This window comes from Canis lupus, chromosome 29 (assembly GCF_011100685.1).
Source record: "Canis lupus familiaris isolate Mischka breed German Shepherd chromosome 29, alternate assembly UU_Cfam_GSD_1.0, whole genome shotgun sequence".
In the NCBI taxonomy this organism is placed as follows: Eukaryota; Metazoa; Chordata; class Mammalia; order Carnivora; family Canidae; genus Canis; species Canis lupus.
This window is the reverse complement of record NC_049250.1, coordinates 3,005,333-3,027,353: the sequence shown is the minus strand read 5'-3', so window position 1 is coordinate 3,027,353 and position 22,021 is coordinate 3,005,333. Positions and strand designations below refer to the sequence as shown.

Below are 22,021 nucleotides of genomic sequence, written 5' to 3'. Positions count from 1 at the left end.
AATTATCATAAGTACTGTGTAGGGAGGTACTTTGAAACTATATAAGTGTTCTGATTCTCATTCAATTTTCCACTTATTTATTTATTTAGGATGCTAGATTCATGGTTTCATATTTTGAAGATCAATTTGTCCCAGATTTGCACGTGGGTACCCTTGAAGCAGCTTCTGTGTCTTTTGACATTTCTCCATCATTCTTTGAGCACTTTCTGATTTTCTGAGACAATGAAATAATTTAACTTTATCTCTATCCTTTTATGCCGCAATCAAACGATCAATTTTTCTCAGAATTCTGGCTCCTTGTAGTAGAGGATGGTATTAAGAAAGTGACAGCTGGGTGTTGGGTGTGCCCCTTGCTGTTGGGGACTCTCTGATCCAGGTACTTTCAGGAGGCAGGCTAAGATGTGCACACATACACACACTTATAAATCTGTGTAAACACACCTGTATTTATTTTTATAGCCAACTATAGACACACACACACACACACACACACACACACATAAAACCAATTGCATACCAGTATTTCTAATTGTAATCCAACTCTTTTGGTTTTATTCTAGTCTGTCCTGTTATATATGCAACTGTCATATCTGGCAGTGAGAAATCAGGCCCCCTTTCCCCATTCCCCATATTTAACTAGTTGATCCATCCCTTTCTCTCTTTCCTCATCTCTCACCAACACACATATGAAAGCTCTCCTCACTTGGCCCAGCAAGCCATAATATTTTTTTTTCTGAAAATTATTTTGTAAGAATATCACTGTTACTATACTGATCACTAGTGTATTTCATCAAGAATTTAAACTTAATATATATAATATTAGTCTGTAAAGCAGTGTCCTAAAAATTAAAAAAGAAAAATGGTCAATCAAAAAAGCTTGCTCCTCCTCAGTCTAATGCTGGCTCTGAAAGGGGTAGGCTTCAAATATCTACAAACCAAGTAGTCCTCCTCTTTTGCAGGATTTGCTAGCCAGCTGTTATTATTTGTTTCTCTTAACAACAGCATGCAATTCAACTATTTTTAACTATGTTAAATATTCCGTTCACACTTCCTGTGTTATCCCATGTATGATCGGTTGACAGGACAATTACTGTGCCTTGGCTTTCACATCATGCAGATATGTCCCCTTGTTCTCTCACTGGGAAGAATCTTATCATTGGAATTGAACTCCTAAATTCAGCTGTAGGATAAGATCCATGTTGCCTGAGGAGTGGTGCCTGAGCGTGGAACTTTGAGTATTCTCCAGGTGGGAGGTAACACAAGTGTAAGTTAGGTACAGACAAAACACAGGGAGTAACTTGTTTTTCCTATAGAAACTGATATAAAGTTGTTTTCATTTAAAGAGATAATCAAAGAATATATAGTACCTCAAAATCATAGAGGAAAAGTACTAAAGAATATGTTAGTTAATAGAAAATATAACGCATTTTAAAATTTCCCAATGTTTGTGGTATTTCTCAACTTTTAAAATTAATGTGTTGTGATTTTTTTCTCATTCTAAATATTCACATTCATGCCCAATTTTATATTCCTAGTTTTGCATTTTTTTTTTTTTTTAGTAATGAGGCCCTCAAATTGAATAAGTGAGAAGTCCCAGGATATCTGGACACACTGCACATGGGGTCCTTTAATGGCAAAGTACCCAAAACTAAGAATCAGTATGCCATCAGTTAATTGTCTGGAGTATTGGTTTTGCCACTTCATATAAAGTATCTCTTGGTCATTCCTTCTTCTTCTAGTATCAGAAAATATAACAAGATTCTAGTTTTTGTTTTTCCTTTTTTCTCTAATTCTCCATGGTGTTTCAGGTTCCTCACCAATTGCCCTTCCTAAATTTAAGACGTGTAACATCTGAGATTTCTATTATGTATGCCAGTAGACAAGTGCAACAGGATCTGGGCAGGATATGTGCAGTAGGGGTTATCAGGATAGAAATGCTGGTGCCCCTGCTGTGCCAGATGGGTAAGACCTGTTAAATTGGAAAAGCTGGCCTCAGACATGAGTGAGGACAGACATCTCTAGGTCAGGGCTGCTAAGGGGTATTTGCAGAGCTGATAGGCTTTGTAAATAGGAACCATGATTATCAACTAAGGCTAAGAATGAGAAGTATTTGTTAATTTTGAAGGAAAGGAAGAAGGTTTATCCTAGGCTGTGGTAGATTAGGCAAGAGGACAGAATTCTGAGATAGAATTAAAGGCTTTCTTGAAGTGCAAGTCCAGAGAACAACAAATTGTGAGTTTTTTCCCAGCTGCATACAGCTACAGTTCAGCCTTTGAGTTGGAATTCAAGCAATTATTTTGCCCAGAGTCAGATAAACCAGAGCAGTGGGAGAGGACAGGCCGCCATAGGCATGTGGCTGTCATCAGGGTAAAGAGCACTTCAGGCCCCTGTACAATCTTCTCTGATCCTTTCCTCACCCTGCACCTCTTCAGCCCACTGCTCGTGCCTTGTTGGAATGGATTGTCTCTATCTAAGATCTTTGCAGCAGCTCTGGAGCATTCCTCCCACCCCTACTTGTCCCTCCAATCTCATCTCACACTGTGGTGATAAGACTATTTTGAAAAAGGCAAACTCAGTCAACTGCTCAGGCTTGAAATCATTAGGGAGCTCTTTTGTTCTTCAGATAAGTTTTATATTCTTGTTATTGTCTTTCAACAGCTTCCTTCCTCCCCATGCAAACAACAGCATTAGCTTCATATCAAAACAAATTACAGATATGCTGAACATTTTTTAGTTGCTTAATTGACACATTTTTCTTTGTACATCTGGACAAGTTTGCACATTACTTCCTATGCCCACGATCCTCCTTCTTCTCCCACTCACCAAACTCCAATCCCAACCATGACACATCATCTGAACCTTTTAATGATCATTTATATTTTGAGTTTATTTAAGGCCTCCTCCAAAATGCCCTCCCTAAATTCCTTTGTCAGCTAGGCTTTTTGTGAGTTCAGCCCTCCCATACAGTTGCCCTGAATCTCTAATACTTAGTTGAGTGCTTGGCACAGAGAGAATACTTCATGAGTACTTGCAATATGAATTAATTAATAAAATTACATTCACATATCAATTAATGAAGTGTTAACCTTCACAGCATCCTATGCTTTGTTAGCTGCACTGAACTGCTAATAAAACATAGAATGCTGTGATTAGCTCCCCTGAACAGAAGTTTAAAGTGCCTAATATATTTGCAAAGGGTAATATTTTTAGTAACAGAGTTATAATTTTCTGCCAAGATTCTCTTGTTCTGAAAATTTTGTTCTCTCATCACTTGGCTGGCTTTCTCATCTTATTTCTTTCCAACTTATCAATGTTTATACTGACAGAGAAAGAGGTAATACAGTATAATATTTAAGAGCACAGATTTTTGAGACCGACTACAAAATTCAAATCCTTACTTCTAACATTTACTAGAGATTGTGACCTTGAGCTATTCACTTAAACTTTGGCTTGGTTTCCATATATGTGAAATAGGAATCATAGTGGTATTGTAAAGATTAAATACATTACTATATCAAGAAACTGAGAACAATACCTGGCACATATGTGTAAACTATATATACTGGGTAACTATTATTGCTTCATTTTTCTTATTACTGGTATAGCTTCATATCAGAAGAGAGAAGAGAGAGTAGCTGTAGATGTTCTGTGGTCTAGATAATTAAAATGTGCCTTTAAATTTGCCTTCTCTGAGAGATCCCTTTCTGGAAATTGAAGTCTACAATCCATACATCTGCACAGGATAGTAGTTGGCTGAGTTACAGACGACTCCCTTCAGAACTGCTCCCGGACCCAACTCTCTGAGTCTGGACTCCTTGTCAAGCCACTCATCCTCCAAGCACTGATCTGAGTGCAGGAAAAGTATCCACTGAACATTAAGTCTTATGTCCACTCCTCTATTCTTGTGCTATACGAAATTTTCATTTGGGAAAAAAAAATCCTCAGTAGACAATTTTATGTGTCAAATATAAATCCAAGAGCCACAGAATATTAGTGTTGTATTGATTAATAGCAGGAACGCTTTCTTATTTATATATCACAAGTGAGAGTAGAATTATATTTTATTGTCTAAAAAATATTTATCTCCAAGACTCACTAACTTATGTAAAAATTTTCCCAAAGCAACTAATGAGCTTATAGGAAGTTTTATGGGAAAAGAGAAATGAAAAGTGCTCTTTGATTTTAATTTGGGCAGAGTGCAAATGCATGGACGCTTCTAGATATTTGTAATGATACTGTAAATTGATATGGCTTTTCTAGGAAGTAATTTAGATAGCTAAACCTAACATCCTTAATATGTTGAAATATTTTCCACCCAAGATTTCAAAAACTCAGAATTTAGATCGAAGGAAATAACTAGAAAGTTACATCAAAGTCTGTGGGCAAACACTAATTCTTTGCTACCTATTTTTTGTGTGTGTGCCTTCATATTAACTTTATGTCTGTGTCATTTTAATAATATGTAAGCTCAATGAAAGCAAGGACTTTTACTGCTTTTTTTCCCCTAACCATTTAACAAGCACTTAGCAGATTACCTGGTATATGTCAAATATTCAACCATTATCTATTATATAAATCAGTCATTATTGTGATGTCTGATAGGACAAATGAGGAAGCACCTAAACAGCTAAATAAATATGGCCATGATAGGATATTTTAAATCTACCAAAAGGTCAAAGTTTTTAAGTATATGTATCTTTCTTCTTAATTCCACCAGTTTTTTTACTAAAAATTTCAATTAGAATCTCATTTAATTAGATTCAATTAGAATTCCATTAGCCGTTTTGATAATTATTTTAAAAAAATGGAGTTAGGTATGCTCTCTGCTACATCTTTTGGAAGTTGCCAGGCCCTTCTTTACGAACAATCAACTCAAGTATATCAGAGTTTTTCTTCCATAAATTCATAAATAGAACTAAACTAAGCACATACATGATGATGAGCAAACAATGACCTATATTTTTATTTAGCTCTTGTGCTACTGTGAATGTCAGCTTTAATACAGGATTATTTTATAGGAAAGAAAAATTTTGAACACATTTGAGGTTACCACATTTTTTTCTCTGCCTTCAGATACTTTTGATACATTTCATTTATGTTGTAAATGTTCCAGCATTTTCTACTGAGTCTTCAACTAGAAGAAAATAATAGACATAAAATGCAGGGAACTTAGTTCTCCTTGGTTACACAAACACGGTCAACTTACCAAGGATTTATATCATCTGTAGTTCCAAGCCTACAGACCTCAGAGTAAAAACTGAATGTAGACTATTATTTAGGTTTTATAAATTATTCCCATTTTGATTCTCAAAAATGGCTACAGAAACCATTTGAAATCTCACAGAATTCTTGATGACTTCTAATTCCAATTATCTAGTGTTTAACAGAACTTTGATTTATGATAATTATTTTACAAACACAGGTAACCTTCGTCTGAGATTTAAAAAAATTATCTTTCTTTGCACATCTTTATATTTTCTGCATTTTCTTATTCCACATCTTTTCCAAGACTTTTTCTTTTGCATTTTCCTTAAAAAAAGGAAAAACAAACAAAGCAAATATGGTATTAATTGAGGTTTAAATTAAGATTATTTTCAATTGACTTTCTACTTGTCCCTCAATAAACTTCTACTAAGCTTCTTCCTGTTCCTCTCCCCAGGTGGAGGGACTACAGAATCTGCTTAGCAATTACTTAAACTGATATGAGTGTGCTTATTTACTTCTCTGCATTCTATCTTTTATACATATTTTTCCTTTTCTTTATCTTTTATATACTTGCATCATTTGTTTTCATCAGCTACTTCTGAACCCAGAACAATTGGTAAGGAAAAGCCATGAAAATTTTCACTACTTATTATTCATACCTTGAGAATCTTGCACATAATCTCATAAACTGAAAATGTTTTCTCTGCTCGGGTCCAGTCCCATGTTGTCACCTTTAAAAGATGAGAGACTAATATGTCATTTGTTTTAGAAAGATAACCCCTATTTCCCTTTTCATTTTGCTTACATAATATGGTGCATGATGAAACTTTCCCATATGTACTATACAATCTCAGTAGTGGAGTTATTTTTATAGAGTTCATGTGTGGTATTTTGGTGTCCTCTCTTCTAAGCTTTTTCACCATTTCTTCCTCTTTCACTGAATGTTTTATGTTACAGGTAAAAATCTCCTTTTGTCCAATGTACTTACATATTTTAAGTAATGTATTATCTACATAAATGCTACATATTTATATTTCACACATGTAATAATTTTACTACGGGTTACATACAAAGCAGAATACTACACTTTAATGCTGGCTTTAATTTTTTTAAAAAGACATAATTTATATCAGGAAGTTATTTCCAGATGTGAACACCTTATAACATTGTGAAGACACTAAACACTATAATGAGGTTATTTCACTTTCTTATGTTTAAAACATATTTATCTGTCGTCATGAGAAATTACTCAGAGTAGGATTATAGTTAAATACATAAGTATTAATGTTTTTTTTTCCAGTTTTCTGGGTGCTTTGAACTTCATGTAGACATAGACATTCAAAATAGCAGCAGGTCAGACTTGATATTTCCAAGATCCTGTGTAACATCAGACCTGTAAGTGAGTGGTCTGGCATTTGAAATTTATATTCAATAAATATTTATTGAGAATCTACTATTGTGTAAGGCACATGTTTCCAAAAGAAAGACCTTAGATGCAATAGGTAACCATATATATTTAATACAAAGACCAACGACTATCCAACGACAGGATAGCAAAATAATATATGTTTTTTAATTTAGACAGACCAATCACACAGATAAACATATTGACTGTCATAAGTGCCTAGGCAGAAATACCATCCGGGATTATAAAGTAAATATTTAACACTGGAACATATATCTTTATGAAGATATTTTCAGAAACATGTGGACTGTTTTCTATTTTTTCTGTATTTTATTTTAAAAATATATTGATAAGTTGCTATTTACTACTATTAAGTTGATGTCACTCTCTCATGGCAATATGGGAAAAGTAAAAAACATTGGACAAAGACACTTACTGGAGGTGCCAGAAACTTGTAAAGACATGATCCCCTTAGGGCTAGAAATGTTGGTGAGTATGCACGATCTTGTAGAGGGTCCTGCTCCCGTGCTTCACACCAGCCCATATAGACTATCTGCAAGAAAATTGAATATGATTAACAGTCAAAAAAGTCTCATTACCGTTGTGTAATTTTTATATCTTCGGTATTTTAATTCTCATAAAATTATCAAATTAATTGATGCAAAAAATATATTAGCCAGACATAACGTCCAATAAGTGAATGTGAACCACTCCTAAGAGTTTATATTTCCATCAGCACTTATCAAGTGTTTGTTTATGTGATCCACCTTGGTGTAAATTATATCTCCCACTCTCTACCATTCATACCATAAAGATGTTTCTTCATAATAAAATTTATTGATTTGTCTCATCAGTTTCCCAATTAGTGATATTTTACTAAGGGGATGTGCTCCCAGGATAAAATATTTAAGGAGATGAGTCAAAGACAGGTACCCAGTGTGACTACCACTGTTGTGGTATATTGCATCTCCCCTCTACCTGACAGGATGGGATAATAACCATTGTTTTAGTCACAGATCTAAGAGGAATATAGATTATTCAAATATTATTCATATGTTAAATGGCAATGATAACAGCTCTTTTGTCTCTAGATCTTAAATGATAGTGGGTCAATTTCCAAAAGGAAATCATGTGAGATAAGACACTCCTCATTCAATTATTTGATTCTTGTGAAGCTCAAACATAAACATAAGCATTTATTTAATGAGTAATATATTCCTGACAATGTATTCATCTGTCATTTATCTCTTACTGAAACTCTATGTGGTAGAAATATCTGGGAGGATATATTTCTCACCTCATGTAACTTACTTTGGTTTTATGGTTGACAGAATGTTCTTTTCTGCTCTCAGAACTAACTTTCTTTCTTTCTTTCTTTCTTTCTTTCTTTCTTTCTTTCTTTCTTTCTTTCTTTCTTTCTTCCTATGAGATCTGTTATGACTAATGGGATATTAATGCACATGACACATGTAGAGTCGGACTTAGTATCTTGTGCTTTCACCATTACCATAAGAAAAGCATACTCAAGATATATATATATGGAACTGACCAGAGTTGAAACTACCTCCTGGACCCAAGTTTAGCCAAATCCAGCCTAGAGGCTAATTCCAAACAACCAGTTCACTTGCAGAGAGAAATACAGATAAGTAGACTTCTCATGTTCATGGGTTAAAATAATTATTTGTAAAAAATATTCATAATATCCAAATTGACCTATAGATGCAATACCATTCCTATCAAAATTCCAATGGTATTCCTTACAGAAATAGAAAAATTATCTTAAAATACTAACTAGTGGAGGAGGCAAGATGGTGGAAGAGTAGGAGTCCTCATTTCATATGGTCCCCCAAATTTAGCTGGATAACTATTAAACCATCCTGAACACCTATGAATTCAACCTGAGATGTAAAGAAAGGATGGCTGAAACTCTACAAATAGAGAAGTGACCCCTTTTTGCAAGGTAGAAGTGCAGAGAAGAGAAATGGAGGGGATATATTGAAAGAATAATGGTGGGGGGAGGGATCCTTTGTAAGCTGGCTATAGGAAAGTAATACAGCCTTGGGGCTCAAAATTGGGACCTTTAGAAATCTCCTGTGAGAGACTTCCTGGCCTGAAAGGTGCTCAGTGGTGAAGCAGGGACAGAATTGTAGGAGAGACAGTGGGATCTCAATATTCCCAGGGACACAGAAAGAACAGGAGCCTGAGCCAGCAGAGTTCCCAAGCATTAGAGTTGGGAGACAGGTTTAGGTCAGTGAGCCTGGAAGAAGTCTCAGCATGTTGTTCCATAAACTACAAACCTCCAATGGGACAGATTGAGTGACTGCTTTCCATGCTGGATCTCTGCAAAGGACTGGAAAAAAGAAACCCTTCACTTTCATCTGGGAGAGGTGGAGCAGGTGCCCAGTCAACAGTGTGAATACTCTCAGTGCCAGGGCCCTGCAATGGACAGAGGCAGGGTGACCCTCCACATCTGCCAGGAGGGGCAGCTAGAAGGTATATTTGAACAAATCATAGCTGAGAACTTCCCTAATATGGGGAAGGAAACAGGCATTCAGATCCAAAAGGTAGAGAGGATCCTTCCCCAAATCAACAAAAGCCAATCAACACCCCAACATATAATAGTGAAGCCTGCAAATTTCAGAGATAAAGAGAAGATCCTGAAAGCAGTTAGAGACAGGAGATTCCTAACATATAAGTGTGTGTGTGGGGGTGGAATATTAGATTAACAGCAGACCTGTTCACAGAGACCTGGCAGGCCAGAAAGGACTGGCATGATATATTCAAGGTCCTAAATAAAAAAACATGCAGCCAAGAATATTTCATCCAGCAAGACTGTCATTCAGAATGGAGGGAGAGATGAAGATATCCAGAAACTGAAAGAATATATGACCACCAAACCAGCCCTACAAGAAATATTAAGGGGGATCCTGTAAGTGAAGAGGGAGCCCAAAGAAACACAATCTGCAGAAACAGGAGCTGTAGGGTAATACAATGCCACTAAATTGATATTTTTCAATAGTTACTCTGAACATGAATGGACTAAATGATCCAATCAAAAGACACAGGGTATCAGATTGGATAAAAAAGCAAGAGCCATCTATATGCTGTTACAGGAGACTCATTTTAGACCTAAAGACAGCCCAGGCTGAAAATGAAGAGGTGGAGAATCATTTACCATGGAAATGGACCTCAAAAGAAAGCTGGGGTAGCAATCCTCATATCAGATAAGTTAGATTTTAAACCAAAGACTATAGTCAAAGAGATGAAGAGGGACACTATACCATACTTAAAGGGTCTATCCAACAAGAAGACCTAACAAGAGCACCTGAGGGGCTCAGTGGTTGAGCATCTATCAGCCTTTGGCTTGGATCCTGATTCCGGGGTCCTGAGATTGTGTCCCATATCAGGCTCCCCACAGGGAGCCTGTTTTCTCCCTCTGCCTATTTCTCTGCCTCTCATGAATAAATAAATTCTAAAAAAAAAAAAGACCTAAAATTATGAATATTTATGCCCCTAATGTGGGAGCAGCCAATTATATCAACCAATTAATAACTAAAGTAAAGAAACACATAGCTAATAGTAAATTAATAGTAGGAAACTTCAACACTCCAGTGTCAGCAAAGGACAGATGTTCTAAGCAGAAAATTGACAAGAAACATGGGCTTTGAATGACACAGATGGACTTCACGGATATATATAGAATTTTCCATCCTAATGCAACAGAATACACATTCTTCTCAAATGCACATAGAATCTTCTCTGGAATAGACCACATACTGGGTCACAAATCAGGTCTCAGCTAATACCAAAAGATTGGGATTATTCCCTGCATATTATCAGACCACAATGCTTTAAACTAGAACTCAATCACAAGAAGAAATTAGGAGGAAGTCAAAAACGTGGAGGTTAAAGAGCATCCTACTAAAAAATGAATGGGTCAACCAGGAAATTAGAAAAGAATTAAAAAGATTCATACAAACTAATGAAAATGAAAACACAACTGTTCAAAACCTTTGCAAACAGCAAAGGCAGTGCTAAGAGGAAGTACATTTCAATACAAAACTCCCTCAAAAATTTAGAAAAATCTCAAACACACAAGCTAACCTTACACCTAAAGGAACTGGAGAAGGAACAGCAAATAAAGCTTAAACCAAGCAGGGGAAGAGAAATAATAAAGATTAGGGCAGAACTCATTGAAATAGACACCAGAATAGTAGAACAGATCAATGAAACTAGGAGCTGGTTCTCTGAAAGAATTAATAAGACAGATGAATACCTAGCCAAACTTATTAAAAGAGGAAAAGACTCAAGTTAATAAAATCATGAATGAAAGAGGAAAGATCACTACCAACACCAAGGAAGTACAAACAATTTTAAGAACATATTATGAGCAACCATATGCCAACAAATTAGGCAACCTGGAAGAAATGGATGCATTCCTAGGAAACCTATAAATTACCAAAACTGTAATAAGAAGAAATAGAAAACCTGAACTGAGCAATAACCAGAAAGGAAATTGAAACAGTCATCAACAGCCTCCCAAGAAACAAGAATCCAGGGCCAGATGACTTCCTAGGGGAATTCTACCAAACATTTAAAGAAGAAATAATACCTATTCTACTGAAACTGTTTCAAAAGATAGAAATGAAAAGAAAACTTCCAAATTCGTTCTATGAGGCCAGGATTATCTTGATCCCAAAGCCAAAGACCCCCAACAAAAAGAATTACAGACCAATATCTCTGATGAACGTGGATGTCAAAATACTCACCAAGATACTAACCAATAGGATCCAAAAGTATATTAGAAGGATTATTCACCACTACCACATGGTATTTATCCCTGGGATGCAGGGGCAGTTTGACATTCATGAATCAATCAACATGACAGATCACATTAATAAAAGACAAGAACCATGTGATCCTCTCAATTGATGCAGAGAAAGCATTTGACAAGATACAGCATCCATTCCTGATCAAAACTCTTCAGAGTGTAGGGATAGAGGGGACATTCCTTAATATCATAAAAGCCATCTATGAAAAGGCCACAGTCAATATCATTCTTAGTGGAGAAAAACTGAGAGCTTTCCCCCTAAGGTCAGGAACATGACAGGGATGTCCACTCTCACCACTATTATTTAACATAGTACTAAAAGTCCTACCTCAGCACTCAAACAACAAAAAGAAATAAAAGGCATAAAATTGGAAAAGAAGATGTCAAATTCTCAGTCTTTGCACGTGACATGATACTGTATACGGAGAACCCAAAAGACTCCACCCCAAAATTACTAGAACTCTTACAGCAATTCAGCAATGTGGCAGGATGCAAAATCAATGCACAGAAATCAGTTGCATTTCTATACACTAACAATGAGACTGAAGAAAGAGAAATTTAGGAATCAGTCTCATTTACAATTATACCAAAAACCATAAGATACCTAGGAATAAACCTAACCAAAGAGGTAAAGGATCTACTCTAAACCCTCAAAAACACTATGGAAGAAATTGAAGAAGACAAAAAGAAAATATCCTATGCTCATGGATTGGGAAAAAAAATATTGTGAAAATATATATGTTACCCAGAGCAATTTACACATTCCACACAATCCCCATCAAAATACCATGGACTTTCTCCACAGAGTTGGAACAAAGAATCCTAACATTTGTATGGAATCAGAAAAGACCTTGAATAGCCAGAGGAATGTTGAAAAAGAAAACCAAAGCGGGGGGGTGGGGGGGCTTCACAATGCTGACTTCAAGTTATATTACAAAGCTCTGATCCTCAAGACAGTGTGGTACTGGTACAAAAACAGACACATGGGTCAATGGAACAGAATAGAGAAGCCAAAAATGGACCCTCAACTCTATGGTCAACTCACCTTTGACCAAGCAGGAAAGATTATCCAATGGAAAAAAAAGACAGTCTCTTCAACAATTAGTGCTGGGAAAATTGGACATCCACACGCAGAAGAATGAAACTGGACCATTCTCTTACACCATACACAAAGATAAACTCAAAAGGGATGAAAGATCTAAATGTGATACAGGAATCTATCAAAATCCTAGGGGAGAACACAGGCAGCAACATTTTTGTATTCGGTCACAGCAACTTCTTGCAAGATACATCTATGAAGGCAAGGGAAACAAAAGTAATAATGAACTATTGGGACTTTATCAAGATAAAGGGCTTCTCCACAGTGAAGGAAACAGTCAACAAAACTAAAAGACAACCTACAGAATGGGAGAAGATATTTGCAAATGACAAATCAGATAAAGGGCTAGTAACCAAGATATATAAAGAACTTATCAAATGCAACACTCCAAAAAATAAACAACCCAGTCAAGAATTGGACAGAATACATGTACAGACATTTCTCAAAAGAAGACATACACATGGCCAACAAGCACATGAAAAAATGCTCCACATCACTTGTCAATAGGGAAATACAAATCAAAACCACAATGAGATATCACTTCACATTGGTGAGAATGGCTAAAATCAACAAGACAGGAAACAACAAATGTTGAGAATGTGGAGAAAGGGAACCCTCTTACTGTTTTTGGGAATGGAAGCTGGTGCAGCCACTGTGGAAAACGGTGTAGAGGTTCTTCAAGAAGTTAACAATAGAGCTACCCTACACCCAGCAATTGCACTACTGGGGATTTACCCCAAAGATACAGATGTAGTGAAACGGTGGGACACTTGCACCCCCATGTCCATAGCAGCAATGTCCACAATAGCCAAACTGAGGGAAATAAACCATGAGAAACTCTTAATTCTGGGAAACTCTGGGAGAATGTGAGTTACTAGCAATCTGCTTTTCTTGACCTGGATTGAGGCTATGCAGGGGTTTGGCTTTTTAATGATCAAGTCATCTATGTTTTATGAACTTTCTTTACATTCATTTTATTTTATAAAACCCCTTTTAAAAAGGCATACAGTGTGTTTTATTAGTAATAGCCTTATGACAATCTTAAAATAACAGAGCTTTGTGAGTTTTATAGGAAAAAAATATTCTGACAAATATAGTTAAATTGTCCATTCTTGGGCCACTGCAATGAGAAGAAATTTTAGTTATTGCAAATTATTTAATCATTATATCACTTCCCAATTAGGTCAGAATCTTTCATTTGAACTCAGTTTGGTAAAACTTATAGTTACTCTATGTTTATGACTCTCTGTATTGGAAGAAAAGAAAAGAATACATGATTATAAGAAGGAAATATTTAAGTTTCTTAAGAGTATGAAAGTTGAATTTGTTGTCTCTTCCTGCCTCTATAAGTTGCTGGAAGCTGAATTATTAAGAAAGATAGACATATTTTTCAAGAATTGAATACAATTTTATTATTTTGAACCGAGTGTAGCTTTGGGGATGAGTTGAGGATATACCTAATAAAAATGGGATTATCAGATTTGTAAGTGATATTTCTTCATTCTTGTTCTCCAGGCCAAGGACTGCCCTTATTTTCTCCTGTTTCAAAACAAGGAAAAGAGGTTCTCAATTGTGCAGAGATGTCAAAAGGTATTCTTTGGTTTTCATCATTATCAGGACTCTTGTGAAATAATTATATGGTTGAGGAGACCTAAGCATTTTTAATAAATTCTTCCCATGCATGTCACAGTAAATGATAATTCTAAAACAAATCAAATCAAAACAAAAACAAAAAATCCAACTGTATCACTTAATCCTAAAAAATTTTTAAAAACCAAGTGGGCAATAAAGGCTTAAGAGTATTTCAAATGATATTTTAGAAATAAGGATAATTAAAAGGAAATGGTTTCTTTTGCACATAAATAACAAGAAGACTTCCAAAATGTATAATTTTAAGACAAATAAATAATTCAGAAACTTGCCTATTTTTCAGTTTTATTGAGGTATATATGGACAAATAAAATTATAAGATATTTAAAGTTGTACACTGTGATGATTTAGTGAACACATATATTGTGAAAAATAGATCTAATTAATACTTTCATGAACCTCACATATGTATGTATTTTATTTATACAGATAAGAACATAAAAGTTCTACTCTCAGAAAATTTAAGTTATGTCATAGTGTTAACTACAGTCACCATGTTATTACATCAGATCCTCAGACTTTATTCATCTTCTAGGTCAAAGTTTACACCTTTATACCAACCTCTCTTCATTTCTTCCAGCCCCTGGCAAACACTTGACTCATTGCTTCTGTGAGTTTGACTTATTTTTCTATTCCACGTATGAGTGACACTATGAACTGTTGTCTTTCTCTGTCTAGCTTATTTCACTTAACATGATGCTCTCAAGGTCCACCCATGTTGTCACAGACAACAGGATTTCCTTCCTTCTCAAGGATAAATATAAAATATATTTTATTTCTACTTTATCCATTCATCTGTTGATGTATACTTTGTTTCCATATCTTGGTTATTGTGAATAATGCTACAATGAGCATGGAAGAGCAAATATCTCTTTGAGGCCTTGTTTTCCTCTTCTTTGGGTATTATGGTATATATTGGGTATATTTTTAATTTTTTGAGGAACCTCCATACTGTTTTCCACAGTTGACTGCACAAGTTAACATTTCCACCAAAAGTGTTCCCTTTTCTTCACTAACTCTTGTTATTTTGTGTCTTTTTGATGATAGCCATTCTAACAGGTGTAAGTTAAGGTGATATTTCATTGTGGTTTTGATTTGTATAAATTTGCTTATTTTAAATGATGTGTAATTATCTGAAAACACACTTGATATGTAAAGCCTGCACTACAACAGCAACATTTTATCACTTTAAAATTTATTTTTACAGGGACGTCTGGTGGCTCTGCGGTTGAGCGTCTGCCTTTGGCTCAGGGTGTGATCCTGGAGTCCGGACATCGAGTCCCACATCTGGCCCCCCACAGGGAGCCTGCTTCTCCCTCTTCCTATTTCTCTGCCTCTCTCTGTGTGTCTCATGAATAAATAAATACAATCTAAAAATAAATAAATAAATAAATAAATAAATAAATAAATAAATAAATAAAATTTATTTTCACAGTATTATTTTGCCTCTTTTAAATATACCAATTTCTTAGAGCAATGTAACATAATTGAGTGGAAGGTAGAGATTTCCCCGTAAACCTGCTCCGATATACACAGCCTGTGCGCCTCTCCTCTCCCACTATCAGCATCTCCCACCAGAGTGATACATTTGTTACAATTGATGGTCTTATACTGATACATCATTATCACCCAGAGTCCATAGTTTGCATTATGGTTCTCTCTTGGCATTCCATAGTCTATAGGTTTAACAAATGTATAATGACATGTATTTATCATTAGAATAACATACAGAATCATTTCACTGCCTTAAAAATCCTCTGCGCTCTGCTGATTCAACCTTCCCTCCCTAATCTCTAGAAACCACTTATTTTTCTTATTTTCTACACAATTTCATCTTTTCTAGAATGTCACATGTTTAGATTTAGATACTATGTAGCCTTTTTATTTTTATTTTTTTTTCTATGTAGCCTTTTTAGATTGATTTCCTTCACTTTTTAATAAGAATTTATGGTTTCTCTATGCCCTTTCATGGCTTGATAGCTCAGTTCTTTTTAGTGCTGAGTGATATTCCATTCTTTGGATATACTACAGTTGATTCACCTATAGATAGCTGTCATAGTTGCTTTCAAGTTTTGGCAATTATGAACAAAGATGCTATAAACATCAATGTACAAGTTTTTGTCTGGACATAAGTTTTCAACCCATTTAGGTATATACCAAGGAGTGTGATCACTGAAATGTATGATAAAAGTATACTTATTTTGTAGGAAACCACAAAGCTGTCTTACAAAGTAATTATACCATTTCTCATATTCTCATACTCACTAGCAATGTATGAGAGTTCTTGTTTCTCCATATCCTTGCCACCATTTGGCATTGTCAGATTCCTGGGTTTGGCTATTGTAGTAAGTGTGATATACACTTGTTTTATTTTTTTCATTTCCCTAAATGCCATATATGTGGAATATCTTTCATATGTTTATTTTTCATCTGTGTATCTTCTCTGGTGAGATATCTATTAATATACTAGACATATTTTTAAAATTTGGTTGTTTTCTTATTGTTGAGTTCGAGAGTTCTTTGAATATTTTGGATAATGGTCCTTGATTGGATATATGTTTTGCAAATATTTTCTCCCAATTTGTGGCTTGTCTTTTTCTATTGATATTGTCTTTTGCAGGGCAAAGATTTTACTTTGAATGAATTCCATGTTAGCAATGGTTTTCTTCACAGATTATGCTTTTACAGTTACATCTAAAATGTCATAGACATAGCCAAGGTCATCTAGATTTTTCTCCTATGAGATCATCTGGGAATTTTATGGTTTTGGAATTTACATTTTGTGAAGGATATAAGATCTATTCTAGATATGTAAATATATTTTTTTGTATATAGATATCCAGTTGTTCTAACACCATTTATTGAAAAGAATACCCAGGGGCACCTGGGTGGCACAGTTAGTTAAGCATCCAACTCTTGGTTTAGGCTCAGGTCATGATCTCAGGATAATGAGACAGAGCCCCAAGTTGGGCTCTGTGCTCAGTGTGGAGTCTGCATAAGACTGTCTCTTTCTCTGTCTCTGCCCCTGCCCTGTGTACTATCTTTCTCAAAAAAATAAATAAATCTTTTTTTTTAAAGATTATTTATTTATTTATTTATTTATTTACTTACTTACTTACTTATTCATGAGAAACACAGAGAGAGAGAATGGCAGAGACACAGGCAGAGGGAGAAGCAGGCTCCATGCAAGAAGCCCGATGTGGGATTCGATCCCCGGTCTCCAGGATCGCACTTTGGGCTGCAGGCAGTGCTAAACTGCTACGCCACTGGGGCTGCCCCCCAAAATAAATAAATCTTAAAAAAAAAAAAGTAAAAGAAAAGACCATCTGGAAAGGATCCCCCAAAATTTCATAAATGGATTACCTCCTAAGATTAGCAATTAGATGAAAGGAAAATAAGATGGGAGACCACCAGTCTGACTGAATCTGTAACCAGAGCTCCTATTCAGAGCCTGACAGGATTTTTTTAGACCTTTTCCTTTAAACAAATTGAAGATAATGTAGTTGGATGGGTGGATTAATTTACAGTGCTATTTAAGTTGCAATCCAATTCTTTGATTGAAATCAACTATCTTTTTCTTAAAAATCTTTGCAAAACTAGAAATGCAATTCTAGAAGCAGTTCAAAGTTCATCTGTTCTTTTTTCTTTTTTCTCAATCCCTAAACATCCCCTGTTTATCTTAAAAGACTTATACCTTGCATTCTTCTTTGTGCCTGAAATATAAATGTTAAAGTACAAACCTCAGGGAGGTAATTCTTACCATTAGAGAAACAGAAGAGAAAAAGATCACTTGAACTTAGTTTCAGATGTTTATAGCAGCATTATCGACAATAGCTAAAGTGTGGAAAGAGCCCAATGTCTATCAATTGATGAATGCATAAAGAATATGTAATACACACACACACACACACACACACACACACACACACACACACACACAATGGGATATTACTCAGCCACCAAAAAGAATGAAATCTTACCTTTGGTGATGGATAGAGCTAGATAGAGTGTATTGTGCTAAATGAGTGAGTCAGAAAAAGACAAATACAAATATGATTTCACTCACATGTAGAATTTAAGAAATGAAACAGATGAATATAGGGGGAGGGAACCATAAGAGACTTTTAACGATAGAGAACAAACTAAGGGTTGATTGAAGGGCGGTGAGTGGGGGGATGGGCTAACTGGGTGCCGGGTATTACGAGGGGCTCTTGTGATGAGCATTGTGTGTTATATGTCAGCAATGAATCACTCAATTCAACATCTAAAACCAATTTTACCATATATGTTAACTAGAATTTAAATATAAGTTTGAAAAAAAAAAGGTTTTAGCCATTGGAACAGGCAGCATCGTTTACCAGAAAATCAACCTAGAAACAATTTGTATTGTAACTAGTAAAATAGAAGCTATAAGGTTTTGGTTTATATCTGTCTGTATGTTTAAGCATGTCAGTATAGATGTGTGGTATTTTCTACTTCTGGATTGTATTATTACATGTAATTTGTAAAAGATCTCTATTTAATTGATTTAAACAAATAAGAACTTATATGAATTATTCATAAAAAGTTTCAAATATAATAGAAACTAATCCAAATGTTTTTCAGGTTCACATGATGTGGGATAATCTTTGGTAACAAAAGCTAGTTTAAATTTGTTTTGATTAAAATAAGTATGTATTCAGAGTATCAGCATTATATGTATTGCAGACATGCACTTCTACCTAGGTTTACTAATCAAATAAGGTTGTGTTATTTCTGTTAAAAAAACTTGTCAATAAGAAAAATAGCTTGGCATGTGATGAGATGAGCACTAGGTGTTATACTGTATGTTGGCAAATTTAATTTAAATAAACAACAACAACAAACAAACAAACAAAAACAAAATAAAAAAAGTCTTGCAGAATGTCCCCTTAAAGAGAAGGAAAATAGCTTGGAACAAAGGCTGACTTTTTGTAATTTGTCATGAAATTTTTTTTTTTTTTGTCATGAAATTTTTATGGGTAATCTAAACATAATAACTGTGAATAAGTAAATTAAACAGATGAAAGTAGGATAAAATATTTTTATGTGACTTTTAAAATGGTTTCCCCCAACTCTTTTGGGTAACCTGAAACCTTAAAGTTTTACTATGTTAATTAATAAGTTAAATTAATCGACTATTCAGATAATTTCAAATAGGATAAAATACTGAAATATAAATTACTAAATACAGGTTTATTCACTTTTGGTTTCCTTTTACAGAGGAACTGAGGATATTTGAATCTATTAGTAAACACATTTTATGCTATGCTGAGAAATATTCTATTAAAAAGCACATGTTTCAGGAATCACAGAGTATTTATACTTTCACAGAGTGCTAATGTAAAAGAGAGTTCATAATTGTTTATTTCTTAGTTAAATTTCCTAAGGGTTAAGAATTCTAATTAATATATGTGATTAAAGCTACTAGAAATAATAAAGAAAGCATCTCTGTATCCAAGAAAAGTAGGATATGTGCTTTTGGTAAAAGTCTGAGGGATGGAAATACTTTCTTGTTGAGGGAAAAAAAAAGTAATTTTGTGCTAAACTGAGGCTGACTATTTCAAGAGGGAAGAAGTAGGATAAAATATGAATGTTAAGAAAGTTGTAGAGTATTTGTAGAAAATGAATCTCTGAAAAGGAATTTTAATATGTGGTCAAGCTGGCTAAAATTAAAATGAAGTCATTTTAAAATGAGTTTTAATATCAAAAGTAAACTGGTGCAGATTGGTCCCAAGACTGTGGCAGAGTAAGAGGACCCTAGGCTTGTCTCATTCCAAGAACACAACTAGATAACTATCAAATCATCCTAAATACCCCAGAAATTGGTCTGAAGTCTGACAGGGAATCTCCACAACTAAAGGGAAAAGAGGACACAGCAAAGAAGGTAGGAAGTGCAGAGATGTGATTTAGGAGAGGAACAGATTGTGGCTGCTGCAGAGGTGAGGGAGCTCTTGTCCCAGAAGGGGGTTGAGAGAAAGAGGAACACACAGGGAAATGCACAAGGAGAATGTCTCCTCACAGCCATTGGCGTAGAAAACAAGACAGGCTGAATTTCAGGAGTTCTTGCAACCAATTTCGCTTAAAGCCTATAATTTTAAAGGTCAGTGGGTTTTGCTGTGATACAGCCCTGTGGCCATTCCCTACTCCTGGAGATAAAGCAGGTAAACAACCTTAAGAGGCAGACTAGTATGGAAATGGTGATCTGAAGAATGCCTAGGGCACACAGTGGGGAGATTACTTGTCTTGGAGAGTGTCCCTGGGAGGCATCTGAGGGATACACCTCTTTGGAAAGAGGAGCTTGCTAGTGCCATTTCCCTCCCACACCCCTCAGCATAAATATAGAACCACCAGGGGACGCAGCACAGAGACAAGTCTGCTTAGGTTGCTTACACCTGGTCCCACCTCCTATGCTCTAGTGGGACAACCCTTCTCAGTCAAGCTTGCCTCAGTCCTGCATGGTAGGCCCCACCCCAAGAAGACCAGCACAAGTCCAGTCCCAACCACATCTCCCAACCAGAGATTTCTGCAGGGCCTCGGTTCTCACAGGAGTGGTGCCGGGTCTCATTTCACAAGCAGATCAGGGCACACCTAGTTAAAACTCATCACATTTAGGCCAGGAACCAAACACAGTCCATAGCAGGCAAAGAGAGCCTCTGCAGAGGACTGGCCTAAAAGACAGAACAGCCAAAACACAATAGCAGAGTGCATGCAGCACATGCTGGAGACCCTCACTGAAGTGCCAGGCCCTGAGCACTATATGAACTCTTCTTCATAAGGCCATGACTTTCAGGAGCAGGACACATAACTGGCTTTTCTAACACAGAGAAGAAGGCAGAGACTTAGATAAATGACAAGATGGAGGAACATCAAATCAAATGAAAGAACAAGATAAGGCCACACCCAGGGATCTAAATGAAATAGATCGAAGTAACATGCTTGATGGGGAATTGAAAGCAACAATCATAGGGATACTCACTGGACTTGAGAAAAGAATAGAAGACATCAGGGATACCCATACACACAGAGACAAAAGAGTTAAAAAGGAATCAATTGGAGATGAAGGATGCAATAAATGAGATTGGAAACAGGCATGATGCAACAAACAGTAGGCTGGAAGAAGCAGAGGAACGAGTTAGAGACCCAACTTTAGACCTAAAGACACTCGTAGATTAAAAGTGAGTGGATGGAAAAACATTATCACACAAATGGATGTCAAAAGATAGTCCAAGTGGCAATACTTATACCAGACAAACTAGACTCTTTTTTGTTCTCGTATTGTTTTTATCCTGCTTTGGTATCAGTGTATTACTGGCCTCATGAATGCTTTTGAACATGACCCCTCTATTCTATTATTTGTAAAATTTTGATAAAGATTGTCATTAATTATCTTTTTTTAAGGTTTGATAGAATTCACTAATGAAACCAAATGAGCTTAGGCTTTCTGTGCTGGGAGAGTTTTGATTCCTAATTCAACTTTCTTGTTATTGGTCTAAAAAGATTTCCTATTTCTTGGATTCAAGATTCATTATTCAACCTTGATAACTTGTGCTTTTTAGGAATTCTCTGCTTTTTCCCTAAGCTATCTGATTTGTTAGTATATAGTTTTCTATAGTGATCTGTTATTACACTAAGTATTTCTGTGGTTATCTGTTGTATTGTTTTCTCTTCCATTTTCTCACTTTGGTCTTTGAGTACTCTCTTTTTTTCTTAGTTAATGTAGTTAAAACATTGCCGACTTTATTTATTTTTAAAAACTGGTCATTTCTTTCAATGTTATGTTATTGTTTATTCTAGTCTCTATTTTATTTAT

At 35.5% G+C, this 22,021-nt stretch overlaps 1 protein-coding gene across 4 annotated transcripts in view; it reads right to left on the bottom strand.

Moving 5' to 3' along the window:
• SNTG1 (syntrophin gamma 1) overlaps nt 1–22,021 on the bottom strand; it is an 813,219-nt gene that overhangs the window by 83,910 nt on the left and 707,288 nt on the right. For all 4 annotated transcript variants that reach the window (XR_005380942.1, XM_038579273.1, XM_038579274.1 and 1 more), the window contains 2 exons: nt 7,047–7,163; nt 5,865–5,936 (listed from right to left, as the gene is read on the bottom strand). Coding sequence is in view for 3 of the 4 variants with exons in the window: in XM_038579273.1 (XP_038435201.1) it covers nt 5,865–5,936; nt 7,047–7,163 (189 nt within the window). In the remaining variant the exon portion in view is untranslated. The remainder of the gene's footprint in view (nt 1–5,864; nt 5,937–7,046; nt 7,164–22,021) is intronic.